The sequence below is a fragment of the Chinchilla lanigera genome, unplaced genomic scaffold (assembly GCF_000276665.1).
Source record: "Chinchilla lanigera isolate Chin_1 unplaced genomic scaffold, ChiLan1.0 scaffold00024, whole genome shotgun sequence".
Taxonomy (NCBI): domain Eukaryota; kingdom Metazoa; phylum Chordata; class Mammalia; order Rodentia; family Chinchillidae; genus Chinchilla; species Chinchilla lanigera.
In genome coordinates, this window is record NW_004955425.1 from 23,318 (window position 1) to 44,903 (window position 21,586).

At 39.6% G+C, this 21,586-nt stretch overlaps 1 protein-coding gene across 1 annotated transcript in view; it reads left to right on the top strand.

The window, feature by feature from the left end:
• Positions 1-719: 719 nt before the first annotated feature.
• The window catches only part of Myof (myoferlin), a 151,175-nt gene continuing 130,308 nt past the window's right edge, over positions 720-21,586 (top strand). Inside the window, 1 exon segment of the mRNA XM_005385818.2 lies at positions 720-997. Coding sequence (XP_005385875.1) covers positions 910-997 — 88 coding nt within the window. The 5' untranslated portion in view covers positions 720-909.

Here is a 21,586-nt window from a genome sequence, read left to right on the forward strand (position 1 = left end):
GGAGTGGCTAAGAAACTTGCTAAAGCGATGAGGCTGGGTTCACATTCAGGTCTGGTGGATATTAGCCCGGAGTCTCCTTTTAAGCTCTTTACCAGCAGGTTACCCCATGCACACTCTCAGGTTCAGGTCCCCAGACAGCTTTGTCTCCATTTCTGCTGAAGACCTTATGCAGCATTTGATGGAGTGGGAAAACTAAGATTCTAGTTTCTGGAGGATTTTGAATAAAAATGCTATGGCAAATCTTTTTATAAAGTAAAGGATCAGCTACCAAGACATCAATTTTATAAACCTGTATATTACCATGCCTGGATTGGGTTTACTTGAAATAAACCCGTTATTCCTTTGCCATACAGTAGAGGGCGGCCTTCAACTGCTTTTAAAAAGTTGTCTATAAGTAGTTGCTGAATGGGTGTGTTCAACAGCATGAGAAGAAATGGCAAAGTTTTTTAAAATAGAAAGTAAAGTTTTTAAACTACAGGAAACTCAGCAAAGAACGAAAAAGGCTCCAGAAAACCAGTTAACTTGGTTTCACGAGTTATTTCTGAAAGGCAATAACACTTTAGTCGTTTCCTGACTTGCCTGCGTTTATTAGCTCTAAATGCATTTTAGTTTCACTTGTTGCGCAAACTCATTTTTCTTTGAGATTTTGTTCTTTCACTTCCACATTTTCTGAATTCATAAGTCGGTGCCTGAGGCACTGTGGAGACTCATCGAGTCTGGGTATCAGTTTACACGAAGCCTTCAGTAAATAATCGGCAGAGGTCCACCCATTCTCCTTTCCCGCTCCTCTTCCCCGGAGCAACCTCCCTGGTCTGGGAAACAGACTCTCCCAGGGCGGAGGCCCCGGAGCTCCCGCGCTGCGTCTCTAAACTAGGTTTGCTGAAACTTGCTTTCTGCCAACTAACAGCCATGCTCCGAGTGATTGTGGAATCTGCCAGTAATATCCCTAAAACGAAATTTGGGAAACCGGATCCTATCGTTTCTGTTATTTTTAAGGGTAAGGAAAAGTTTTCTTCTTTTTCTGAAGCCGTTTCGGAATGTTAGTTGCTTGGGTCATGTTCTTTAGAAGTCTGCATTTAGGCGACTGATAATGCCAAATCTGTCCAGCTTCTCTGGTTACCTGGCCAGGTCAGGGGAGAGGACTGATTGCCATGGAAGACACTTCGCGGTTCCCAGATCTTCGAGACCCAGTGAAAGACCTGCCGTTTTAGTTTTAACATGATTTCTCTAAATCATTAGAGAAAACATGTACTCACTAATCTCTTTAATTTTAGGTATCAAGAAGGTCTGTGTTGTTTCAAAGTGAGAGTCTCAATAATCTTGTTTGTATTTTAAAATTTTCTCTACCTGTGAGAAATGCGTAAAAGAGCAATTAAAGTGCTGGAGGCACCGATACTGTATTGAAATGGGCTTTTATTGTCACTGGGTTCTGGTAGTGAAATTAGGATTCTGAATGTAGTTTTGCTTTCCAGTTGTTTTGTGCCTTTTTTGAGATTTCATTTCTCTATATCTGAGCTTTCTCCTGTAAAGTAAGAAAGGAAGGTTTAGACTTTAATTGGTCTTTAAAGAACCCATTGTCATTCCAAGCAGTTTTTTATGACATTTGATTGTGATTGCACTGGAGGGAATGATGTGCCATATGAAGGCACACTCCCAGGTGAAGTAAGGGTTTTAACGTTGGCCCACCTGGTGCATCTGAATATGGGTTTAGGGGCTCTTTCCATTTTCTGTTTGTCCATGGTGATTGGTAAGACTGCCCCACCCCATCCCCACGCCCACCCCTACTCCCACCCCTGGCAGGGAGCAGGGGTGAGAGCGTGGCAGAATGAGCCAGGGCTTCTGCAGGCACATTTCCTAATTATGCCTTGGCACATTTTTCTCTTCTTCCAGGAACCTGGCTACTTCTACCTTACAGTTTCTGGATAATCTCTCCCTTTCTCCATTGTCCTCCCTACTTCTCTTCTCAAACCTCTGCTTCTTAAGGTGAGCAAGAAAATGAAAGAAATGAAAGCCAAAGCTGTCAAATGGTTGTTTAGTTTTGAAAACGAGAGACTGGAGGTTAAGATTTGTGTTTACAAAGGATGATGTGGTTTAAAAATCTGGCAAGTGAATATCTGGTAGTCATACTGCCTCAGAGTTCATTTGCATGTATTAGTTTTCTTTTAGTTTTTTTGTCCTTCAAGAAGTTGCACAATAGGGACATAACATGAAGTGCTTGCATCCTTTACATTGGCATGTACAGCAGTAGATTATAGAAGCCACAAAGCTTTATATAATTTTTCACTTCCTTGGAGTGCTTGCAGCTCCATGAATCAGCTCTGAATCTCAAGGCCAGGGGCCTGTGATAACCAGCCCCGGTGAAGTCCACAGACAGCCAAGCTGTGAAGCTGAATCTAGCAGGAATTAAATTACACAGACTTCTGAGACCTCTCTCAATGCTAAGGTATTATAATTCCCTAAAACAACCATTTTTAATTTAAAAGTTTTAAGTAATATAATATTTAAAAAGTAATGCATGTAAAATTAAAACAATCTAGAAGGGATTATACAACTAAAAAATAAGACTTCCAACCCCACCTTCCTACTTTCTCTCTCTTACTAGCTAGATATTCATCACTTTGAACACCTTGATTTAAATCTTTCCCATTCTTTTGCTATAGACATGCAAATTTGTTCTAGTCACTTCCAATAATGTCACAGTAGGTGTCCTGTAGTATATATCTTTTTGTGAATATGTGCATTTCCGAAGGACTGATTCTGTGAGAGTGTGTGTGTGTGTGTGTGTTTGAGACAGGGTTGACCTTGAACTCACTGTGATCCTCACGCCTCAGCCTACTGAGTGCTGGGATTATAGACAAGTACCACCATGCCCAGTTTTCCTTTATCGCTTTTGTATCAAATCTCTGGAAAGGGCTAAGTTCTCGTAGACTTTTATATTGTGACTTTACAATGTGAAAACATTACATTCAGACAAAACATCAATTCCAGCAGGGCACAGTTGCTGCCACTGTAGCAGTTTTCTTGTTCTCATTATGACTCTCCATTCTGTCTGCCAGAACTTACTGTCACTTTCTGCCTCGTGCAGATCTTTTCTTTTTTGTCTTGTTTTTTTGATGCTTTAATATACCTTTTATATACTTTTTTATTAGTACATGTTGGCAATACATTATAAATACAATGATCATGGAAGTTGGTTCATGATACATTTTCTATTGTAACCCAAGCTAAGAAAATATCCTGATTAAGGATGAACATCTAATTTTTTAACTTTTCTATGGAAATTTTATTTATTTATTTATTTATTTGCAGATCTTTTCTTTGTGGAATGGTTACTGCCACTGTTCAAATACTTGTTAGGTTATCACTTACTTCTGTTTCTTACTATTCTAGATCTTATTCTTTCATCTGGGAAGGGTTTTGGAGTACAAGCCTATATATTGCTGGATTCCTTCCCATTTGGCATAACAAACTTTGCAGCTTTGAATAAACTAGGTCACCTCCCTGAGAATCTTTCTTCTTTTAAATAATGGGGCAGGAATAGCTTATCTGAAAGGGAGTAAATCTGTGGAGATACCCAAAAGCTGTCTTTTATGCAATAGAAACTTGCCTATTTTCTTTTTTAGCAAGAATCATTTCACTACTTGAAGTTATTGATTTTTTTTCATTTTGGACATTAATACTAAGAATATTTTATATAGATATATATATGCACATATATTTAATTGCAAGTTGGGTTTTTTATTTTTTTAATGACAAATAGTAATTGTATATATTTATTTATGGGTACAATGTGACATTTCAATACATGTACATAATATGTAATGATCAAATTAGACTCAGTGGTATATATATCACCTCAGACATTTTTTTTTTGTTAGGAACATTCAAAATTTTAAGAATATTTTTGAAAAGATTCTTTCAAGCTTGTGTGTCAGATTTACATTATGGTCTCAAGGTGCATTGATTTTCCTGAAATGACTCAAGTTTATCCTTCTTTATGGCAGAGTAGTTGTACTTCATTGTGTATAAATACCATATTTCCTTTATCTGTCTATGGATGGACATTCATGCTGCTTCCAAGGTTTAGCAAATATGAATTGTGCTGCTATAAACATGGGCATACATGTATCACTGTAATATGATGTCTTTGACTTTTTCAAGAAGATACCTAGAAATGGAATTTCTATTTTTAGTTTTTTTGAGGAATCTCTGTACTGATTTTCGTAGTGGTTGGACTAGATTTCATTCCCATAGTTTCTATTATATGAGAAACCCAAAGTATAAACAAAGAACAAAATAAAAGATGGATAATAAGAGGTAGGGAGATAGATCTTTTTCAAAGGGGTAGAGATCAAGAGATGGAGGGAAGGAGAACAGGAGATGTAAAAAGGAATTAAGAGGTATCACATATGTGTACCAGCTCCACACAAGTGATGTGAACACTATGTACTGCAAACATGCCCTGAAAAAAAGAAGGGGATCAAGAGATGGATGAAGTGGTGGAAGAAAAGGGAAAAGGGGTGAAAAAAGAAATTAATATGCATTGTATATCTATCTGTACCAACTCCCCACAAAGAATACAAACATTATGCATTATAAATATTTATACTGATAAGAAAACAATCTGAAAAAAAGTCTCATTCAAATAACCACAAAAACTGTGAGATCCCATTAAAGAATGATGACACAGGATGGGAAGATCTCCTGGGCCTCACTCTCCATGGGCTGTGGAGGCACCATGTGACCTGTCCATACAGAAACTTGGTTCACCCAGTACACCCTAAGACTAGTCCAAAAACATCTCACCAGCTCAGATGATAGGCATGCCTTGTGGGTACACCAGTAGAACATAGCATTGTGTCAACAAAAGCTCAGAAGGGCAAGTGTTTAATCTACTGAGTCATTCCCATTACTTTCCTGGAACTGCTGGAGGACAGTGGTCCCACCCTGTGGAAGCATGAGAACTCACACAGGTACACTCCCCAAAGGCACATTCTGTGGCTCTCAGGCTTTTATAAAAGCCACAAATGTCTTTCAGAAATTAGTGTGCCTTGTCTTTCCTTTCTTCTTCTAAAACCTATCTTATCAACACATCATCATCCTGGGGGTATTGGCATTTTTCTGGTTTTGGTTTCTTTTCAGATTATTGGTGAGTCTCTCCATCCCCCTAAGATTTAGCCCTCCGAGAAGACAAGATATTTTTCTGTCTTGTGCAACATCTGACACATCACTGATGCTAAATATACATTTCCAATGTGGATCATGGAAGCAAAAAGCTGGCAGGAGATTAGAGTCATCTTGGTATAATAAAATCATTGATTTTTAGTCCTGAGGGAACCACAGGACATTGGTCAATCTCCTTTTGTTTAGGCAAAATCATACTGAATATTCTTTGAGATGCTTGTTGCATGAGGCTTGACAAGAAGCCGTGTCACCCATTTCTGACCCTTGCTATGCAGAGGCAAACTGGTGTCTGTCAGGCTGTTTGCATTCTTGTTCCTGGCAAGAAAAATGCAGTTACTGTTTTTGTGTGGAAAAGGTTCAATGATCTGTACTTAGAAGGCCATGGTATGGCCATAGTCACCTCTCTCACATGTTCTTCCTATTGAGCAGCTGTTCTGTTGAGCAGAGGTACACTTTGAACACAGTTTTCACTCTGAAATAGCTGGGGAACATCTGGCATCTTAAGTCTTATCAGATAACTTCTTATTAGCCCTTGGCTTTGGAGCGGGAAGTACCTGAAAGAGAATTCCACTTGCTACCTATTATGCCCTAATTATTAATATAAGCAAATAAAATCTCCAGCCTCAGTGTTTTTAGTAATATCTCCTGACTCTGCACATGGGAATCCTCAAATTCACTTCCTCATTTGACAGCAATGACTTTCATAGAGCCCTACAAAGCACCAGGCAGCACGTTGAGAACCAAGTCCAGAAAAGTATTTGTAACATGGTTTGATCTTCTAGGCATAGAACGACCAGGTAGAACACTGGAATAAGCCACAGACCAGAATAGAAATGCAAAAGCCACAATTTAACAGTAGGTAAAAGAACAGAAAGGTTTGTGGAAAAAATGTTGTTTGATTTTTTTCCTAAAGGACAAGGAGAAATTAGAAAGAATTAGAAGAAAGACATTCCAGGTTTTAGAACTGCACAAAAGCATGGGGGAGCTGTGGGCCTGTGTCATAAGGTTGACAAAGGCATAGTCTGGCATGACTAGAGATTGGACTTTACTCATAAGCAAGTGGGTAACCTCTAGGCAATAATGTACATGATAGATTAGTACTAGTCAGGAGACTAGTTAGAAGGTTTACTAGCTGAGACAAATGGTTCCCAGTGTAGAGGGAGCTGATTTCAGGGCTAGAATCAGAAGGAAAGAACGAATGAAAACACTAAGGAAGCAGCCTGATTTAATTAAATTATTAAGAAAACCACACTGGGCAGGCTACTTGTGCCAGCCTTTGTCATATTCCACTGTGAAAGGGAACATCAGACTACTGTCTTCCTTGCTAGAGAGCCTGCCCTGGGTAAATGTAGGGCTAGCTGGGGAGGCTCTGTAAGAGGTCAGCACGAGACCATTAACCATCTGAGGTGGAAGGGAGGGAGACCACTAAGGAACAGCAGAAAGGCCTAGAAATTGAAAGTGATATTTGAAAACACTTTGGTATTTTCCCAAAGGTTATATGGGGAGCACTTCCTCAACCAAGTTAAGATGTCAGTCTCGCTCACACAAGACCCTTCTCTCTGCACCAGGATCTGGCCTGGCAGAGTACAATGTGGTGGTTAGGAATTCTTTAATTGCCAGGAACAGATACTCATGCAAGCTTGCTTGAGGAGCTCTTGGGGGGAGTTTTTCTAAAACTTGAGAGAAACCCCTCAGAATCCAAACCCTGGGTTCTCAGGAGTCAGAATCGTGTCAGGCGAGGAGGGTCTTGCTTTCTCTCTCCCCCAGGGGCTGTGCAGCCTCAGGCCCCCATTACTTCCTGCACATAGCAGCCATTTCCTTTCTGTATACTGGTTAATATACTGGCTCTCACATGGGCTTTGGGTCATCACCAGGTGACTTACTTCTGACTCTACATCTAGTGTCTCCTAATTGATGATCTTTGAGAAAAGACTACAGTTGCCTCAGTTTGGGCCAGATGTTCACCATATGTCCAATCAGCTGTGACCAGAAGGCATGGAACCTCAGAGCAATCAAACTGGAGATACCAGATATGTCTACTGCACAGGCAAACTTCCAAGGACTTCGAACATGGACCACTAAGCCCCTCTCCTTCCAGCTTGCAGATAAGACTGCTAACTCTCATCTTTAATCTGTTATTTGACCTACTTCTTCACCAAAGACTCCCAGCCCCTTTGCCTTCCTAGGTTTTAAACCCAGGGCCTTTACACTTACAACATCCCCTGCTCTTTTTAATTATTTTTATTCTGAAACAATGTCTTGCTAAGTCCCTAACTTGCCAAGACTGCACTCGAACTTGGAGAACCCCCGCCTCAGCCTCCCAGAATGTTGAGTCTACAGTGTATGTCATCACTTCTGACTAAAAGCCCCTTTCTCCATAAAATCAACACAGTGTATGGATATGTCTGACCCTTCATTTCCTTAACTATAAAATGAGAAGAATAAGACAGATCTCATAATGATATTATAAAGACCAAGAGTGATAAAATGGCTAAAGCATTTATCATGGTATCTGACACATAATTATTTTATGGCAAATACACATATCTTTTCTCCTCTTGTGGCACCTTCACTGGGGAATATAAAAAGTCCTCAGAGACGTTTCTGAGGGTTGGCACAGGCTGAGTTGTCCAGAATAAATGGGATGGTTTTTGACTGTGTCTACATAGGCAGCTTGAAGCCAAAGCCCGTGTCTGACTTCTCAGGGAGAGTACACTATGATTTCTCAAGAGGCACACAGCAGGTTCTTTATTTTTAACTGTGGTTAAATGCAGTGTATTTTATCATTTTAACCATTTCAAAGTGTAAAGTTCCATTACATTGATAATGTTGTGCAACCATCAATACCATCCATCCGTGGCACTCTTCATCTCATAAGACTGAAACTCCACACGTTACCCATACCGCTCAGCCCCCAGCAATGGCTGCTCTACCTTCTGTCTCTGTAATTGATTACTGCAAGTACTACATGTAAGTGGAATGAAAAAGTATTTGTCCCTTTGTTCCAGGTTTATTCCACTTAGCATAATGTCTTCTAAGGTTCATTCATGTTGTGGTGTCTATCAGAATTGTCTCTCTTTTTAATAATGAAGAATATTCCAGCACATGTATATAGCATGTTTGGTTTATCTGCTGATAGACACTTGGATTGTTTCTATCTTTGGTGATGGTGAATAATGCTAATCAGAACAATAGTGTACAAGAATCTCTTTGTGTTCCTGCTTCCAATTCTGTTAGGGCATATACCCAGAAGTGGAATTGCTGGATATACCATAATCTTATTTTTGACTTTCTGAGGAACTGCTCTACTGTTTTCCACAGTGGTTGTACCATTTTACATTCCCACCAGCTGTTGACAAGAGCTCCAATTTTCCATGTCCTTGACAACACTTGTTATTTTTTTATTTTTTGGTAATAGCCATCCCAATGAATGGGGGCATAATAGGTTCTTAGGAACTCTCCATTGACTTGACTTTCACCTCATACTTGCTTCCTTAGTTCAGAGTGACAGTGGTTATAATGGATCTGACCTTTTGAGGTCTTTATGGCTAGAGTTGTTCTGGGAACCATAACAATGCTAAAGTCATATGGGCAATAGACGTAGGTCCTTGCAGTATCAGGTCATCTGCTTGGCCTGAGCTCTCCAGCACACGGCTGGGACAAGAGCTCATTTTGTGCTGGAACCACAGCTCACCCTGTTCCTAAGCACATCTGGGAGGTGAGAGTATCCTAATCAGTCTGACCTGAAATCCTCACTTGGCATCCTGTACTCTTTCATGGTGCTTGTTGAAAGGTGCAATTGTATATTTGCTGGCTGTCTGCCTCTCCATTAGACAGTAAACTTTATGAGGCCTAGGTCTCTTTCTTTGACTCGGTGCCTTGTAAACAGTAAAGGAGCAGCAAATAGTTATTGAATGAATTATTCTGGATCCTCCATTCATTTGGATCAGTGACTCTCAAACAAGATGATCCATGTGGTACCAAATCTCTGTGCCCACAAACTACGTAACTGGCCTTTTGTATTTAAGACTTCAAGGTTTCCACAAGTTGCTTGAGATCCATGAAGCTCAAAAAAGCAATGGAGCCCCAGATTCCCGCCCCTGATCTTGATGCAGGGCTTTGCTCTCATTAAGAAGGAAATCTCTGTGAATCTCAGTTTCCCCAGCAGTGAAGTGGAAGGTAACATCTGCTTCTGAGGATTATAAAAATCAATGAAATGATATATTTAAGGTGCCTAGACTTAAGATACATGTTTATTCTCATCCTATCTCTTGAAGTCTGGCTTTCTCTACATATTACTAAGTGATAAAATAAATGGACTGGGTGAGTGACTAAAGAAATATGAAGTTTGCAAATCAATTGAAGACAACTGATATAGAACTTCTAAGCTGTCCTTAGAAAGGTAAAGTTGTGAGTCTGGAAGAAAGGTCTAGACCACATTCATATTTTATCAAAATAACAAGTAGGGTTGATGAAAATAGGACAGACTATTTAATTAATTTTTAAACACTGTGTATGACAAATTTTTGAGTCTTCAATATGGCAAATTATTTGGAGCAGTATTGTCCCATCAGACTTTCTATAATAAAGGAAATAGTCCAGATCTATTGTGTCTGACAGGCATGGGAGTCACACTGAGCCCCGGACCACTTACCAAGCCTTGGTGACCATGCCCTCACCCCTACCCAACTTGTGTAGGAGCTAAGCTGAGCCCTAGAGTGCTTTAGGAACCTCAGTGAGCCACTCTCACCCCTCCCCCACAAGCATGGGAGCCATGCTGAGCCCCAGAAAGCTTCAGAAGCATCAGCGACCACACTCTGCCCACCCTTATTATTGCAAGAGCCACACTGAGTATCAGGGAGCTTTGGGCCCTTGCTCTGCCACTCCCACACCATTGCAGGAGTGAGGCTGAGCTCCAGCAAACCTCTGGATCTATGAAAATGACAAAACAAAGAAGCAAAATGCAATCTAAGACCTCCATACCACCCTAAACAAGTCCAGGAGACATCTACATAGAGGAGCTTGGAAGTCATATATCTGAAATTTCTAAAATGATAGCAACTGAAGTAAAGAAACAATTCCATCAGGCCATCTGAAGAAATCAGATCAGAAATATAGCAACTGAAGTAAAGAAACAATTCCATCAGGCCATCTGAAGAAATCAGATCAGAAATATAGCAACTGAAGTAAAGAAACAATTCCATCAGGCCATCTGAAGAAATCAGATCAGAAATAATCTCTCTGGTAAAAAAAGAAATGACAACAATGCAAAAAGAATTATTTAGCACACCTAACGGGCACATAGATAAAAAATAGAGGAGCATGGGGCTGGGGATGTGGCGCTTTTTTTTTTTTTTTTTTATTTTTTCCCCAGTATCAGGAACTGAACTCACGACCTTGTGCTTGCCAGGCAGGCGCTTTTGCCGTTGAGCTAAATCCCCAGCCCCTGGGGATGTGGCTTAGTAGTAGAGCTCTTGCCTTGCATGCATAAGGCCCTGGGTTCATTCCCCAGTGCCACATACATAAAAAAATAAATAAATAAAAAATAGAGGAGCATAGAAAATGACAGAAACCTTGAATGAACAATATAGGAAAGAATAAGAATGCATGAAACAGATTCAAACAGATATCCAAAAAATTAAAAATTCCATTGAAAGCTGGCAAGACCACTTGAACGAAACTGAAGATAAACTTTCAGACCTTGAAGACAAACTTTCAGACCTTGAAGACAGCACTACAGCTAATGATTGTAAAAGGAAGAATTTCTTAAAAGTAACAAGAAACCAGGAAATAACAATTCAACAGCTGCAAGATAATGCAAAGAAAAACAGTGTAAGGTTAACAGGTGTCAACAAAAAACAGGAGTCAACACAAATGACACAAAAAGACTATTTGCAGAAGTAATAGCAGAAAATTTCCCAAGCATGGAAAAAGAATTTGACATACACTAAGTGAGTCATATAGGACTCCAATTAGCCATACCAAAATAAATTTACACCCAGACATATAATAATCAAGATCCCAGAAATTCAGAAAAGAGCAGAATATTAAAAGCTGTTGGAGAAAAGAAAAAGATCACATATGAAGGAAAGCCCATCAGAATCATAGCAGATTTCTCAACGCAAACCAAGTCAAGAAGAGCTTGGAGTGAAGTATTTCAGGTACTGAAAGAAAAGAACTTCCAACCCAGACTGATGTACCCTGTGAAACTATCCTTCAAAATTCATGAAGAAGTAAAATATTTACATGACAAAGAACAACTGAAGAAGTTGATGAGTACCAAACCAACCCTACAAAAAGTAGTAAAAGATATTCTAGAAAGAGATAAAAATGACCATAATTTCAAGAACAACAATACATAGGAACCACCAAGCAAAGCAATTAGTTACAGAAGGAAAAAGTAGGGAAGAAAAGCAAGTAAATAACATGATAAAGATAAGCCAATACATATAAGTTATAACCATTAATGTAAACAGTCTCAAGTCACCAATGAAAAGAAGCAGACTTGCAGAGTGGATCAAGAAACAAAATCCAACAATATGCTGTATACAAGAAACACATTTAACTCAAAAGGTAATTGATAGACTGAAAGTCAAGGATGGAAAACAATACTCCAGGTGACAGGAAACCAGAAAAAAGTGGATAGCTATTCTGTTTGCAGACAATGTGAACTTCAAACCAAGAATGATCAAAAGAGATAAAGAAGGTCAGTACATAGTTGTTAGGGGAAAACTGCAAGAGAAAAAGATAAAAATCATATATATCTATCCACTCAATACAGGAGCACCCAACTGTATAAAACAAATTCTAACAGACATGAAAAATCAAATGTACAGTAACACAACCATAACAGGGGACTTTAACACCCCATTGTCACAAAGAGATAAATTAACTGGACAAAAAATCAGCAAAGAAATAACAGAACTAAACCAAACTTGTGAACAAATGGACTTAGTAGACCTTTACAGAGTGTTCTACCAACATCAGAATATACATTCCTCTCAGCTGCACATGGGCCATTCTCTAGAATAGACCACATGCTAGCACATAGAACATGCTTTAGTAAATGCAAAGGAATTGAAATTATCCCATGCATACTATCAGACCATAGTGCAATGAAATTGGAAGTTAATAACAAAAAAAATGGTAAAAACTCCATAAATTAAATAACAGCCTCCTGAACAACCAATGGGTCACAGATGATATTAAAGTAGAAATTAAACACTATTTACAATTAAATGAAAATGCAGATGCAACTTACAGGAACCTGTGGGATACAGTGAAAGCAGTCCTCAGAGGGAAATTTATGGCAGTGAATTCTCACATCAGGAAAACAGAACAAGCACAAATAAATGATCTTATGCTGCATCTCAAGCTTCTAGAAAAAGAAGAGAAGTCAAGCCCAAAGCCCAAAGAAGGCAGGAAATTAAAAAGATCAGAGCAGAAATTAATGCAATGGACACTAATAAAACAATACAAAGAATTAATGAATCAAACAGTTGGTTCTTTGAAAGAATAAATAAAATAGATAAACCCCTAGCCAACCTTGTCAAAAAAAAGAGAAAAAAACTCATGCAATAAGTAATGAAAAGGATGAACTCACTACAGATCCTGTAGAAATTCAGAAGATCATCAATACCTACTTCAGAAATCTTTACTGTCATAAGATGGAAAACACAGAAGAAATGGACAGATTCCTAGATACATATGAATTACCAAAGTTGAATGAAGTAGATATAAAAATCCTGAAAACCTCAATATCAGCCAACAAAATTGAAAATGTAATAAAAAACTTACCAACAAAGAAAAGCCCATGTCCTGATGGATTCACAGCTGAATTCTACAAGAAATTGAGAGAAGATTTGATGGTAATTCTTCTCAAACTCTTTAGTGAAACTGAAAGGGAACGAATTCTCCCTAAGTCATTCTTGAAGGCAAGTATTACCATGATACCAAAACCAGGGAAAGACCCAACCAAAAAATAATTACAGGCCAATCTCCCTAATGAATATAGATGTAAAAGTTCTCAATAAAATACTAGCAAACAGAATGCAGCAAGTCATCATGAAGATTATATATCATGACCAAGTGAGATTCATTCCAGGGATGCAGGGATGGTTCAATATACACAACTCCATTAATGTAATGCACCGTATCAATAGAACCAAAGACAAAAATCACATGAGCTCCTCAATAGATGCAGAAAAAGCTTCTGATGGAGTCCAACACTCATTCAGGATAAAAAAAAAAACAACCTACAGAAAATAGGAATACATGGTCTTTACCTCAATCTTATCAAAGCCATCTGCGACAAACCAAATGCCAACAGAGTACCAAATGGACAAAAACTGAAAGCTTTCACTTTCAAATCAGTTTTGTTCTAAACTCCTGTCTAGAACAAAAATGTACACTGTCACCACTCTTATTCAACATAGTTCTGGAAACATTAGCCAGAGCAATTAGAACAGACAGAGAAATAAAAAGAGTAAGATAGGAAAGGAAGAAGTGAAATCATCATTATTCACAGATGACATGACATGATATTCTACATTGAAAACCCCAAAAACTCCACCAAGATATTCCTCGAATTAATTAACAAATTCAATAATGTAGCTGGATATCAAGTTAACACTCAACAATCAATAACATTCCTGTACACAAAAAACAAACTGACTGAGAAATTAGGGAAACCATACCTTTCGTGATAGCATCTAACAAAATGAAATACTTAGGCATCAATCTAACAAAGGAAGTAAAATATCCTTACAGTAAAAATTATAGTACTCTGGAAAAAGAGAACAAAGAGGATTTCAGTAAATGCAAAGACATTACTTGCTCATGGGTAGGAAGGGCCAACACTGTGAAAATGACCATACTCCCAAAATTGTTGTACAGATCCAATGCAGTCCCAATTAAAATACCATTAATATACCTCACTGATGCAGAGAAAATACTCCTAAAATTCATGAGGAACCAGCAGAGGCCTAGAATAGCAAAAGTAATCTTAGGCAACAAAGGAAAGGCAGGAGGCATCGTAAGCCTGGACTTGAAATTATACTACAAAGCTACCATGAAAAAATCAGCATGGTACTGGCAAAAAAAACAGACCTGAGGATCAATGGAACAAATGAGAAGATACAGACACAACCACAAACACATTCAGCCACCTTATCTTTGACAAAGGGGCCAAACATGTTCACTGGAAGAAAGATAGCCTCTTTAGTAAATTGTGCTGGAAAAACTGGCTTTCCATATAACTAAACTAGACTTTCCAAAGACTAAAACAGACCCATGTCTATCACCATGCATTAAAGTAAAAATTGATCAAAGATCTAAATATTTAAACAGAAACATTAAGTCTACTGGAAGAGAAAGTAGGTAGAAATCTTTATAACATAAGGGTAGGCAGAGAGTTCCTGAGAGAGAGTTCAAACTGCAAAGGAAATACTTCAAAGAACCAACAACTGGGATCTCATCTTATTGAAAAGCTTTTGCACATCCAAAGAAATCATCAATAGAGTAAAAAGAAAACCCACAAACTGGGATAAGATTTTAGCCAACTGTCCCTCAAACAAAGGACTCCTGTCTAGAACATATAAAGAATTTTTAAAAATCAGGCCTCCAAAATTCAAAGACCCAGCCCAAAAATGGGATCTGAGATGAATACACACTTCTCAGATGAAGAAATACAAATGGCAAATAAATACATGAAAAAATGTGCAACATCACTGGTCATTTGACAAATGCAAATTAAAACAACACTGAGATTCCATCTCACCCCAGAATGAATGCCTATCATCAAGAAATCTACCAATAACCAATGCTGGAGGAGCTGTGGGGAAAAAGGAATCGTTCTCCACTGCTGGTGGGAGTGTAGACTGGTGCAACCACTGTGGAAATCAGTGTGGAGATTCCTCACAAAAATCGGATTAGAAGTCCCACTTAACCCAGCTATCCCCCTTCTGGGTATTTTCCCAGAAGAACTAAAAACATCACACCACAGCAATATATGTGCACCCATATTTATAGCAGCACAATTTGTCATAGCTAAATCTTGGAAACAACACAAATGCCCATCCACTGAGGAATGTATAAAAAAGATGTGGTATTTTTATACAATGGAGTATTACTCAGCTATAAAAAAGATAAACTCAAGGTTTTTATAGGTAAATAGATGCAACTATAGACCATGCTCATAAGTGAAATAAATTAAACCCACATGTGTAAACGTCATGTTGTCTCCCTAGTGCAAGTTCCTGAAAGAGTAAATAAAACCGAAAAGGTACAATAGATATTGTGAAAAGGAAAGAAATTGCTCAAAAGGAAGGAACAACTAGGATGAGGGAAAGGAGAAAAAGAAGGAAAGAAGAAAGGGAAAAAGTATATAGAGAAGTATAGCTGGGATAATTGTACTGCTGATGTCTATTGGTTTATTGAAAGGAACATTTAATGCTCAAATTTTTGAATAATTTTGCATGCTTATATCTGATAATCTGAACAACTAATCTGAAGACAACAATATGGAATATAGCAACCATTGGTGAATTCCTACCAACTTGTTTAGCAAAGCTCTGTATCATTTCTAATGGTTTTTTAAATTATTTTTTATTCTCTTTAATGGTTTGATCAATCTTGCATTCTTACACCTGGTAATTTGAGCAACTTTGTTGAAGATAACAATATGTAGTATAACAACCACTGTTAGTTCCTATCTTTTTGTTTGAAACTTTGTATAATTTTTATGGTTTTTATTTTGTTTTTGTCTATATTGTTGCTATTTTGTTATTTTTTATTCTCTTTAAAATAAAAAAAGATCTACATTGTCCATTATGATAGTCACCATCCACACGCAGATACTGATCCCTGCAATATGGTCACTGTGACTGAAGGGTTGAAATTCTGATACTCATTTTAATTAATTTAAATGTACATAATTCCACACGGTTACCAATGGCCTTGTTGTATAGCACAAAAAGTAGCAGGCAGCCACAGGCTTCCTACTCCTCACTGTTGGTGGCATGTCTGGACCTCAGCAGCCTCATCTGCAACACAGAAAGGGTAGTGTCCCTATTACAGGGTGCGGTGTGAGGCTTCATGTGATGACAAAGACAGCATGTAGAAAAAGCTTTAAGTTTAAGTCCCTGCTGAGGACTTCAGTAGGTTTTAGAACAGATGGACAGCTTGAGTATGTAACAACTACTTGCCCTACCACCTTTTTTTTCAGTTCTTACACTGCGTCCTACTTGTATGTATTATTCAGTCATGTCATTCTGAGAAAGGAGTATTATTCCTTGCTTGTTTTCCCTATGGGGGAACTGAGGCAGAAGCAGGACAGGGTTTATCCCACCCCCACGTAGTGCATGTCTGTTCATGGGGCTAGATGCAGATGAGAAAGTAGCACCCCACCTGGGTCCTGTCCACCCAGTCAATTAAATGCTTCTGCCCCCAGACAGATGGAGTTCTTCAGTGTGCTGGGGTCATGTGGATCCAGCAGGAAAGAGGAAGAAAGTGTACTGAGCACGAAAGAATTGGGGGGAGGAAAGGAGGGAAGACAGAAAAGAGAGAAGAGGAGGGGAGGAGAAACGAAAAGAAAAACAAATGCCTCCCAGGCTGAGCTTGCCGTAAGGTAATAAAAATCTTTATGACCTAGAGGACAAGAGGTGGCATAGTTTTACAGTGAATCAGTTCCACTGATAACCAAGTTTGAGCCATTCCATTTGTGGGACTTAAAACCCTAACCTATAAGTGTTAAAAATATAATTTTAACTGAAGGGTGAGGTTTAATTTCATTTCACCTCCATTCATTGGTTTGTCACCATCTTTTTCATCCCAATAACACAGTTTATGAGTTAGAAAACATCCTTTATCTTTTTTTCTTTTAGTAAATAATATAAAAGGTTGTGTTTTGCTTATCTTTCCTTACTGACCACACTCACTGCCTGGTCACTCCCTGTCCTTCTTCTTCCTGTCTATTCCGCTGCTTCCTTCTTCCAAACCTGAATCCATTCAGCGAGCACTGGTGGAGAGCACCCTCTGCCAAGCAGTGTGCTTGGCTCCACGGATAGGGTGCAGATCCCACTGATGATAACAGCTGACTAGCTGTTGAGCACTGTTTTATTTATACTTACTGAATTTTAACTTACTCATTTTGTCTCACCAAAAAATAATAAATCTATAATTAATTCTTTTAGCCCTGAAGAGACTGATATTAGGTACAGTGGGTTGGACATCATGCTGGAAGTCCCACAGCAGGTCCCAGGCAGAGCTGAAGCTGTAACACACACCCTCAGCTGAGGCTGTAACAACCCCGTGCTGTCCTTCAGCAGTGCTGGCTGCTTGGTCTTTGTGATGTCTGCATGTGGCTGGCAATCTACCCACTACACTTCTGAGGCTCTGTACAACACCCCTTTCACTTTGGGGTTCTTTGTACTTCCTCCAGCAAATTCAGCCTTGGAGTCTGGGGCAATGACACCTTTGGGCTGAACTCTTCCGGTCTCAGAATCCTTTTTAGAGCTCTCAGCACCTTTCAGGTTACCACAGGGTGCTGGATGTTTAATAATGATTTTCCATGTGCAACATGCCTTGGAGAAGGGCCACCTCCCAGGGAACTTCCAGTGTACAGAGTGCTTTCCTTGGCTTGATCTCATTTATTCTTCACAACAATCGGAGGTGCTGAAGGGGGGCATTTATACCTATTTTGCAGATGAAGATATTGAGACTCAGATCACAGGAGGCCAAAGATGTGTAGTCAGGAAGAGGCAGGGAAGGGAAAGAACCTGGATCTTAAGACTGTTAATGCCATGAATTTTCCCATTGCTTGGAAAAATGCATGGCTCATTTCCTTGTGCTAGACACCTTTCTTGCTTTAATTCTACCCTCCTTCCCTGGCAGGCTTCACTGAAAAACAATAGCCCGTAAACACTCTTATCTCCCATCTCCCAGAGCTCAGATCCTCAGCAAACAACCAGACTGCTCACTGAAAAGCCCAGAGACCAAAGCCATTTGAAGGATGGATGACCAAGGAGAGTGAATTAAAACTGCTGGCAATGGTTACAAATCCCATTCTAGAGATTGTTAACTATAGGATGAGAGATGATTAATTACAGGACACCAGGATTTGAGGCCAGAATAAATTCAGCCAATCATTTTTTGGCTAGAAGTGATAGGATCTAATTATGAAGATTTTAATTACAAGCTTTGCTTTTGTTTTCAAAATTCTTTTATGTGACTATTTTATTTTCTCTTGATACTGTCTCTTGGGATAGGATGGGCAGAGGATCAGATCCTCCCAGTGCTAGTCAGATGGAAGCAGTTGCTGATTCTGACTCAAAGGCAATAATGTTCCATGTCCTGGGCACTTTCATGTTTTCTCATTGGATCCTTGTGCTTCTCTGCCATGTGAATTTTTTATGACCCTTTTACAAGACACTCGGGCTTTGAGAGAACCTTGTGGTTCCACCTCCTCCTCCTGGGTTGGAAGTGGATTGCTGAATACCAAGGTTAAATCATTCTGTAGCCAATTATACCACTGAAATGTACCAGTGAGAAACTGCAGAAATTAAGGCTCAGGACCCAGAACACCTACATTCAAATCCTGGCTTTATTTCTTACTTGCAATTGACCCTGGGCACGTATTTTCCTTAGTTTAGCTTCAGAATAAGTACTGTCTAGCAAGCCTTTGCAAGCATGCCTGGCAGGTTTTAATTCTATATGTGGTAGCTGTTCTTCCTAGGTATTAGGCACATTTTCTTAAATGAAGAAATCTAGGTAGTGAAAGTTAAAGGAAGTAGCTCAAGATCGCAGCTGGTAAGCGTGGCAAAAGCCATAGATCGGCTGGCCCTACATCCTGAGATGGTAGCTAAGAGCAAGGTTTGGACATGAAGTAGACTTGGGACTGAAGCTTGGCTCTTCCACTTATTAGCTCTGTGACTTTGGGTAAGTCAGTTAACATTACTGAATCTCAGTTTCCCCATCCATAAAATGAGAACACTATGGTAGTACTTCCCTTGTAAAGATTAGATGTGGGTGTGTTAAAAGTGAATGTTCACACACAAAATCAATACCAACGCAGCCAGTTCTGGGCTCCTTCCGTCTGAGTCCTGGTAGTTAGCAAGGTGGGACATGATCACTCCCTAGGGTTGGCTTTTAGAGAGGAGCTTCTATGTGAGCCCTTCAAAGTTACAGGCTTGTCTACTCTTCTCTTGGAGGATGTGGATTTGACTTGGGACCTTGAAGGCCTGAAAGGGCATCTCAGAAGCCAGGGGTACATATGATATAGAAATGGGAGTGGGAACCCTCCTTGCCTTTGCCTGGACGGTACTATTAGCAGCTGTTTCAGCAATGCACAAAACAGCCTGTCTTTGAACTGCAGTTACCACTTGGTCCCAATTGGCAGCATCCTTCTGGAGTCCTAGGGCAGCAGGAATCAGAAAGCATAAAGTCAGAGCCACTCTTCTAGAGAAGGCTCCCAAGGGGGCTCCCTGGGGTCCTGCTCAAGTCATGAGGGCTGAGAAATCTCCTGCTGGCCCTTATCAGAGCCTTCACTGGTCCCTGGTTATTGTAGGGGAACCTATTCATCATGGTTGCCAGGCTGACCACCAGGGAGAACAGTCACTGCCCACATGCCAGGTGTTCCAGAAGGCTTCTGAGGCCTGGAATGGCACCATGTGGAAGCGTCAAGCTACTAGGGCTGTCCCTGGCTTCATGGGCACTTCCTGTAGTTACTATTCCTAAGGGCTCCACAGCCTGGGACCACCCTTGACTCTGCAGGGGGCACTACCCTGCTGCCATTACAAGGAGTGATTGGATAGCTCCTGCTTGATTAGTGTTCACTGTGTGCCAGGCCCAGTGCTGGGCACTTTGTATTCATGTTCTCATTCAATCATTAAAGCAACCTTTGACATAATACTTTGCAAATAAATGAAATCCAGTTCACTCAAATTACTAATAAAATACTTCCAGACTTCAGGGAATCACTGTATGGTCTTGATCTTCCAATTTCAAGAAGTACTTTATGCGTCAGTCTGTCAGGATTTGAATCCCAGCTCCACCACTTTCTAGCTGTGTAACTTCTTATAAGTCAGTGAATCTCTCCCTGTCTCAGTTTTCTCTGTTGTAACTGAGATGATCATAATAGAATTTACCTCTTAGAGTTTTTTTTTGTAGGAGGGGCAAGTACCAGAAATCAAACTCAGGACCTCATGCTTGCCAGGCAGGCCCTGCACCACTGAGCTAAATCCTCAGCCCCTAGAGTTATTTTGAAAATTAAAGTACATAACTCATGCAAATTACTGGCAGCAGTGATTATTATGGAGCACTTAGTAAATGTTAGGCATGTGTGAATTTGCTTCAGGGGGTCTGTGAAACTTTAGGCAAGCAGCCAATGAATTTGTGGGTCACTGTTCATTTCTGGGGAAGAAAAGGGACCCAGAAAAATGGGGAAGTACTTTTAAGTGGAGGTCAGGTCTAGCTGCATGGTTGAACCTAGAGATCTTATTGATTTACTTTGCTCACTAAAAAGTACAGTTACGGAGAAAAACATTGTGAACAGCACCCCTACTTCTCCTGGGGCCATTTGAGAAATATAGTAATCTAACCACCTAGAATTTAGGGTTACTTCCCAAACTCATGCACTGCTGGCACTGGGAGAAAATTGCAGGATTACCTTGGCTGAATTCATCAATTTACACTTGAGGATTCTAAATGGGATGGTTGAGTCTTGTGCTTTCTGGCAAAAACAGCAAAAAATGGAAATTTCACTGATATGAAAGTCCAGTCAGAAGAGCTGAGCCATCACCTGTCATTTTCCTGCAAATTTATCAGGATCAGTGAGATGTTGTGTATTGGAAGTGTTTAAAAGTGCATTACCATAGTGGGTATTATAAGTGCCATGGGCATCTGCTATGAGTGGTTGGATTAATTGGGTTCCTCCAGAGAAAAAACTAATGGGGACAAGAGTTTAAGGACTAGGCTCACATGAGGGCAGAGACTGGCATGTGTGAGGTGTGCAGTGCTGGATGGAGGTTGGAATGGAACCTGAGGTAATAGTTGATGCTGCAGTTCTAAGTCTAAAATCTGTTGGGGAGACCAGTAAGCTAAAGGCTCAGACAGGGTTTCTGTGTTATGATTTTGAGGGAGAATTTCTCCTTTAGGAAACTTGGTTTTGCTCCTAAGGCCTTCACTGTTTGGAAGAGTCCCACCTTCACTGTGGAGGGTAAGTCTACTTTACTTATAGTCAACTGACTGTACAACATTAGTCCTATTTATGTATTTTTTTATTTTTTAAAAAAAGGAGGAAAAACATTAACAGACAACCTTTTACAAAATAGCAAAAGAACAGTACAGACAATACAGAGTTACAAACAAAGTGGTAGGAAATTAACAATGCTTGTTGTATTACGTA